The sequence below is a fragment of the Camponotus vicinus genome, unplaced genomic scaffold, assembly GCF_025532165.1.
Source record: "Camponotus vicinus isolate PSW18456_S1 unplaced genomic scaffold, iyCamVici1.0 SCAF_4, whole genome shotgun sequence".
NCBI lineage: Eukaryota > Metazoa > Arthropoda > Insecta > Hymenoptera > Formicidae > Camponotus > Camponotus vicinus.
Window position 1 is genome coordinate 16,003,189 of NW_028141976.1, and position 8,125 is coordinate 16,011,313.

Genomic DNA, 8,125 nt, shown 5'->3' on the forward strand with positions numbered 1-8,125 from the left:
TAATCCTGATCAATCCCTAATCTTTAAAAAGCGGCAAATCGTCGAGGCGATATTGAATCCATCCTAAGCTAAAAAGTATATTAAAGGGGCAGGCGTGATAATATCGTCGCTATCCTCTTTCGCAATACATTTCATATTCTAAAAAAAAAATATCTAAATCGACATGAAAATTTTATATAGCGATGGACCTTAGTGATAAATTGAATATTTTTTAAATATAATGTTTTTTTTCAAAGATAAAAATATATAATGCTAAAATATATATCAATCAGTAAATTTTTTTCTGACTATTCCAAACAATCGATATAGCTAATTCAGTTGTTAATTAAAAATGACAATATAATAAAAGTCAATTTTTCTTATAATTTATAAGGAAATAGAGGAGCCTCACATTAGCTTAAACGAGTGACGTTAACGATCCCACGTTAATACACCTTCCGAAAACGTAATCTTCCAGTTACACATATATTCGCTCGTTCGATACAACAGCTGACGGAGATTTATGAGCCGAAAGTGTACACAATCCTTTTCGTCTTCTCCCTTTCAACATGACGCTGACTTTAAAAAAGCAATTACGAGAAACGGGGAGAGAAGGATCGTTGCGTACACGTCCGACGAAAACCAAGTGAAAAAGAATATTGATAAAAGAAAAAGAAATGAGAAATTGGCGATGAGAGATAATGGATAAGAAAGGACGGATTTTAATTGGGTCGGATAAAGTGAATTTAATGTTATTTTCGGCGGAGATTTTCGAAGAAGAATGGGACTAGTATATTCTTGGTTTTTTGGAGTCCGTTAAATATTACTACGATTTTGCGGACGATACTTATTACATTCAACATAACGTATAGTAGACGGCAAATTTGGTACTTTCCGGCATCGTCGACCGCACGTGCCAGATTCTATAGTAAGCGTGTCTGGATTGCCATAATTTCACCGCATAAAACCATGCTTTAAAATAACGATAACGGTGGCAATGGTAACTCTAACGGTAATGTTCTCGAGTTTGTATATTTTGTAATAATACAAAGCAAAATAAGATATAATTTCTGTACAATTATTATATTAATATTATTTATATAATTATATATCGATACTTTTTTAATTAATATTATTTATACCAGTGCTGTCAATTATTTGCAACTTTCGGCCGGATTTCTTAGTTCACACCTACCGCTCTCCTCTCACCGCGCGCGCCTTAGTAATCGCGCCACCGAACACTCGTAACTAAGGAGCGCGGCGGTAACCTCAGGCACGTGCGCGTCACAAATGTAATGTAGCGATCTAATAACAAAAAATTATATAAAAAAATTATATATAAAACATTATAGAAATAAATTATATAAATAATAATAATAAAATTATATAAAAAATAATATATAAAAAATTATATAAATAAATTATATAAATAATAATAATAAAATTATATAAAAAATAATATATACAAAATTACATAAATAAATTATATAAATAATAATAATAAAATTACATAAAATATAATATAATTTAAATATAATATAAATATAATATAATATAATACAATTACCGACCACGCGAATTTCAATTCAAATTCCATTTTATCTTCGATATTTGTTTATAGAAAGTAACAGATTGCTTACCTATTTGAAGAAAAAATATCATAAATTTAATCTGATTTGATTAATTCCCGTTTATCATATTTATTATGTGTGTGTTTTGAATTACTATGGATATATTATTTTTTACGAGATTATATAACAGAATGAGCATCACTATAAAAAGGCCAATGTATGGTTCACTGTCTGTTTTTATAGTTCCTTCGATTGATTAATTCGATTATGATGGTTCCATATGTTCGTTTGTCGTTAGATTATTACATTTCATACGGGATTAGCTCATAAGAGAGAATTCTACAAGTACTTTTCTATCATCCCTCCTAAGACAAACTCGAACAAATATGAGCGACCATAGTGTACAAGCAATTTCATCTTCCTCTCCTTTAGATATGACACTAATCGCTTTGCATATCACTTTGTCCTTCCGACACTATCATCAGTCAGTACGAAAACGAGGAGCTTCCAGTGAACAACTTGCCCTAATTTTCTATCCAATCCTAATTATACAACGTCCGGCAAACATAAAGGAAGTAGAACGGATGGGCGCGAGCGTTTGTGTAACTCCGCTTTGCGAAGTGGCACACTTTTAACCTTTAACATTCCAAAACGTTCGATATGTACATATATGGACTCCTAATAAGTCAGCCCTTTTTGGTTAAATATTTCAAATATCGAGCGTGAATTGCGCACCTGTTTATTTTTAAGATAAAAAAATAAAATAGAATAAAATAGAACAATTTTCCGGGTTATGCAGTGCACAGTATATTCTATTGTTTGTTTCACAAAATTTTCTAAATTTTGATCGATTTTTATCTCAATTGTAATTATTTATTTACGTAGCAAATATTTAGGATTCTTCTTTTTTTGTAGCACAATACTTTGAAATTAGTAATGAAAATTTATCAATAATCGGTTAACTATTATTTTAGCTTTTGCTTAAAATATATATCTTTTTCGTACATAATTATATAATTAAATATATAATTATAGCGACACTAGAATTTATAATTTATAACATATAGAGGCGTCCACAAATATGGATCATGTTATAATCTATTTGAATCTAATTTTTCGATATTATTTAATTTTATTCATTTATATATTTATCAAAAGCTTTGTACGTACTCAAGTAAGGTGGAATATAATTTGAAGAAAGGTAAATAAATCTGAACGAAAAAGAAGACGTGTAAGAGCTCCTATAGAAAAAAAAAGTTGAAAGAAATATATACTAGAATGATCCTCCAATCCCTCTATTTTTCTATTCAGAGGCTGAACACTTGTCCGCTTCTAACCCTCATTTTTTCTTGCCGGTTTTTCGCACAGGTTATTTCCACCCTCATCTTGTATTATTTTCCTTCTGCCATAAGAGCGCACACAATTGAAGCCAATCAATTTATCACGTGCAAACTCACGTATACGCACGCATACATTTGTACGCAACGAAAGTTATATATTGAACAACGAATATGCCGAATCATTCTCAATTTCGAATCTTCCTTTTCAACATCTTCGACTCGGATTATCATCGTTAAGGGCGAGATTTGAAATAAGCTCCCTCCGAGGTAATATTTTATCTCGTCGAGCGTAGGTTGCGCGGATGACACATGTGAATTTATATCATAGAATCTCAGACGGAAACGTGCGAGAATTTACGTGCTTATTATTATTTATTTGTACAGCAGAAAAATATAAAGGTCTATTAGACGTTCGTCCAAGGCAATCGTCAGTATTCTCTCTGCGTTAGGAGGAGAAATTCCTTGGATCATTTCCCCGACATTCGACACGGTTGCTCTGATCCAATCACGGTGTCGGTGCATTTCTTTCTTCCCCTTTCGTCTTGGAAACAGCGCGTTGTCGCGCGCGACAGATATCTCCTCTGGGAACGTTCCACGGATTTCCGCTTTTTTTCCCAACGAGTTCCGAGACTGCGCCGGTCTGGTTATACACAGTCCGTCCCCACTCGCGCCCTTACTATTCATATTTTCATGAATTTTCATTCGCCGCTCGCGGGATTGCTCGTTACCTCGTCCATATTCGCGCTCATATTAGCGACATGTGCGACAAGTAGACTCTATTGGTTTGAAATTCTTGCGAAATCATAACGGAATTTTTTTTACTCTGATAGCTTGTCAAAATGTAAATGCGCGGATCTCATAAACGGCGAGATGGAAGCGCGAATAATCTTTATTCGACGAAAATGACATCGGATTACCCGCCTCGGTGACTCTCCAGCTTGCTCTTCAATTCCGCGTCCAAATGGAAAGAATTCTTTTAAAGCAGAAAAATAATTCGTCCAGGCTTTATCGTTGGTTACTATCTGCCATTCAGAAGACTGTAATAAAAATTTCTTTCTTTCTTTCTCTATTTCTCTTTTTTTACAAGCATTTAAATTTTCAGATTTTGCTGAGCGAAAGCTCGTAACTTTAGAAAATTAAGTGATTAATTGTTTTGCATGTAAAAGAGAAATTTCATTAAAATTAATGATCGACTTGAACTAATTCTCTTGTTAGCAATCGCGAACATCTATGCGAGCTAAAGTTTTTACGTAGAAAAAATTTTTTCTAACGAAAGATGAACGCATTTTCCCTCGCAAGATGGTCTGATGATTAAAAGTATTTTACAAACTTTCTCAACGCGAAAAGACAAAGACAAATCTGTGTTTGCGTAATAGCGTTGTACCGACAAATAAGCTGGTTGGCGTTGCACATTGACTTTCGAGCTTTTATAAATTTGAATCCCCTGACTGCTGAAAAAATTGCTCGTTATGTCGCGCATTTGCGTTTATTGCCGTACACCTGCTATGCCTTTAGAATTTTCTTCAGCACTCTCCAGCCAAGATATATTCATGACAATAGAAAAGAATAATAGAAAGCAAAACAGCGAAAACGTAGAACTAAAACGTCTACCAAGAAATTAAATTCAAATCGCACGTCGTTTAATTTCTGCTTTTGACGAAAGGTTTTGAGTAATTAATAGCCGACAAGGAGACGAATCCATCAAGTGTTAGACTAAGTCAGTTCTTCAACTTTTTTATTTAAAACTTTAACGCAGACGGATTTTACACAAAGTATGATTGTAATATTTTCAATACCGTAATGCTAATAAAAATCAATGTCGTAGAGTAAGCTAATAATAATTGATAATATAACAATAGTTAATAGTTTATAAATATACTCAAAACAGATCAATCAATAATTTTCTAAAATTATATATGCTAAATATCATAAAGAGAGAAAATATATAAATTGAATAAAATCATAAGAACAAAAAAAAAACATCAAATCGAGATTAACTAGAACAGTACAAATAACTTAACTTATTGCAAAATGTGTCCGTATCTATAATCAATATCGTACGACATTGAATGTATTTAGGAACAGAGTAAAAAGAACAATATACATAGTTAAATTCTAAATTAAAATCAACTCTCTAACCCATTTACAGTTAAAAGTACTCAGATTGTTTCTTCTGTAGTGAAAACCTGTGGTTACACACTTTTTTATTTCTTTATACTTTTTGTTATACTTTTTGTTATGCTTTCTAAAGGAAGCATTTAAAAATTTTTCAGCTTTGTTTAATGCTCACACCATCTTAGAAAGTAATTTAATAATACATAAGAGTGCACTCTTTATATATTATAAAGTTTTCTTAGATTATATATTTATATTATGATTTTTTATACATCACATTGTATTGTGTATTAAATATAACATTAAATATAACATTAAAATTAATATTAAATATAAATGACACTCTTGCGTTTAATCGCAGCCTTGCAATTCGACGTAACAAGATATTACGCCAAGTATCTCGCTGGCAAGTTTACTTCTTAGAGAGAGGGAGACGTATACTAATAGTAATTACATTAGCGGAAGTAAAGCGTACGCGACACGAGCTGAAAATGTGAGCGTTCGCGCGAGTATAAAACGATTCGCATGCAAGTTACGCGACGGCATAAATTTGAATACAGTTTAAGGCCGGGTTTTATGCGCGACCGCACGTTGCATCGCGAATTAAGTAAAATTAAATTCATGCACTCATATTTACGCCCGACGGGCGTGTACGGGCGGCTCTTAAAGCGAGATTGCAACACGGTCCGTTGCACGTACACAGGACGGCGTAAACCCAGTTAGCCCCGGTATCGCACCTTTTGAGAGCCACTATAAAAATGTTGTGCGTCCTTTCGACATCGAGAGAAATCAGATTTTTCCAGAAATAGAGTGCCAAAGTTAGAGTGTCTTCCAGAACGGGAGTTTATTCCGAAGAACTACTGCACTACCCACTTATAGATATCGAGCATATCGTGCGGATGACAACAGAAAATCAATTGACCCACATAACCAGCAATTCGTTAAATGCCGATCGGTAGCAATACATCGTAAAGTGGTAATGGAATGCATCCGTTAATCCTGAAATATAGCTATGTACAGTAACAAGCGAATGGAATTATTGCCCGATCTGTTCGCGTAAAACTTCAAATGCGTTTCCTTTTTCTTGACGAAAATATTACGTATGTACCAAAGAGTACTGTGTTTGAGAAAAAAAGACATTTTCCCGATATACCTGGGGAAAACAATATTAACATTAAAATTAATATTAAATTACCGTAAAATGTAAGAGCATTAATATTGAAGTGCAGTATCAAGAAGCTTAAGAATGCGCTTATTTCTGTTTCAGTTGTCAGAGGACATCGGATATGTCCTTTACTCTGCCCTGGGCAGCTTCTACATTCCATCTTGCATCATGGTCTTCGTCTACATACGTATATACTTCGCTGCCAAGGCTCGCGCTCGTCGTGGCATCCGGAAACAGCCACGTCCACGCGCGGTAGTTCCGCCGGAATCGCCCGACGTCAGACAGACGAGCTTCACTCAGAGCACGCCGGCGACCGACACCAAGAAACCACCGGGATCAGTCATGGAGAATGTCGCCACAATCGAGAACCAACCGGTCCAGATACCGATTGTCACGTGCGACTTTGCCAGTGACGTCAGCACGTCGGAGGCTGATCCCGGTGGAGGTATCCCGATGGAGGAGAAGGACACGCTGAAGGTAAGCTTTCTAACTGTTTGAACAACACTCTCTGCGAGGATCGAAATTTGAAGCTTGATAGTGGGTTCAAGAAATAAAAAAAAATAAAATTACACCATAATTAAAGAAATATTATAAGCACGATAAATAGCATTTTTCTTTTCGTATCGTTACGCTTAGTTTCGCTTCTAGTTTAAGACCATCAGCGTGCGCTGGTTTCTAATTTAAATTTGGATAACTTAAATTACTATAGTAATGTTTTACATTGTGAAAAGTTTCTGTTTTTCAATTACAATTTGCAATTGTTCTAATCTAGCTATTTTGAATTTCCATTTGTTATCATCAGTTTGATGTACATTAGATTAAATACGTTAATTTTTTTCATAATATTGCGATTATAATTAACATTGATTATTATCCACGATAAAAATTGTATGGAAATCACGGTATCCGCAAAATGCAGGTTACTTCTGTTATCACATTTTCTGTACAGATATCATTCACCATTATTCTATCAAAGTATATCTCACATTGTCGATATCTCGTAAGGGAAGTACGTTAAAGTAGAAGTAGTAAATCTTCGGAATCAAACATTTCGTATTGGAATATAGTCCGTGGAATCGAAAGAGACGAAGATCCCAATGAAAGGGGACACAATACAGCACCGTTATCAGTATCGCGGATCAGGATATGCGATCAATCGATCATACATAAGCTTCTTTCGCCATATCACGTTAGATTACTGTCTTTCATCGCTTCTCATAAACTGTATATGTCTTGATAAATTAAAGTCCATATCGAGAGAGGACATTCTGCCGACAACAATCATATTGTTTTATGTCAAATATCATAAGATTGATACGCGGGTTCTGTCTCTTCGACGAGGAAATATTCTCTATCGTGATGCGTCAGTCAATATTCCCGATATATACATGCGCTTGGATGACAATAGGTCTATATATATAATTACATATCGGAGCTATTAATGCGCTAACACGCTTGTCGTGCGTTCTATTATATATTACAATAATATTAATATTAATACGAGGTAATTTGTAAATGAATATCCATTGTTTGTGAAAAATGCGGAACCTTTTTCTTCGCTTAATAACAAAACTTTCAATACTCGATTCAGCAAATTCTTATGTCAATAGATTACATAAATGAATAAATCGCTTTACATCGAGTATTAAATCACATTGCAAGACTGAAGGAAATTCGTATGCTCGCAAGGTCACATTTATAGTTACGTACATAAAATGCAATTTTACATTAGAAGGGGGAGATAATTGTGCGAGGATGAGTTTCCCATTCTGACTGTCGCGCAATTACAGTACGAGATCTCATTCAAACTTGAGCGCCAAGAACATACTCGCTTTTGTTACCTCGGATTCTATATTACAATTGCATGTCAAAGAGTCTCGTGATAATTCTACCTTCGCATGAAAATCATATATCGCAGACAAAAGCATAGACACGCCTAATGCGTGTACAGTTCT

General features: G+C 34.4%; 1 protein-coding gene and 1 long non-coding RNA gene across 9 annotated transcripts in view; one reads left to right on the forward strand and one right to left on the reverse strand.

Moving 5' to 3' along the window:
• LOC145971109 (uncharacterized) overlaps positions 1-8,125 on the reverse strand; it is a 204,130-nt gene that overhangs the window by 98,018 nt on the left and 97,987 nt on the right. The window lies entirely within an intron of this gene.
• Octalpha2r (alpha2-adrenergic-like octopamine receptor) overlaps positions 1-8,125 on the forward strand; it is a 114,451-nt gene that overhangs the window by 90,111 nt on the left and 16,215 nt on the right. For all 4 annotated transcript variants that reach the window (XM_083098411.1, XM_083098410.1, XM_083098412.1 and 1 more), the window contains exon 3: positions 6,273-6,647. In XM_083098411.1, the coding sequence (XP_082954537.1) occupies positions 6,273-6,647 (375 nt within the window). The remainder of the gene's footprint in view (positions 1-6,272; positions 6,648-8,125) is intronic.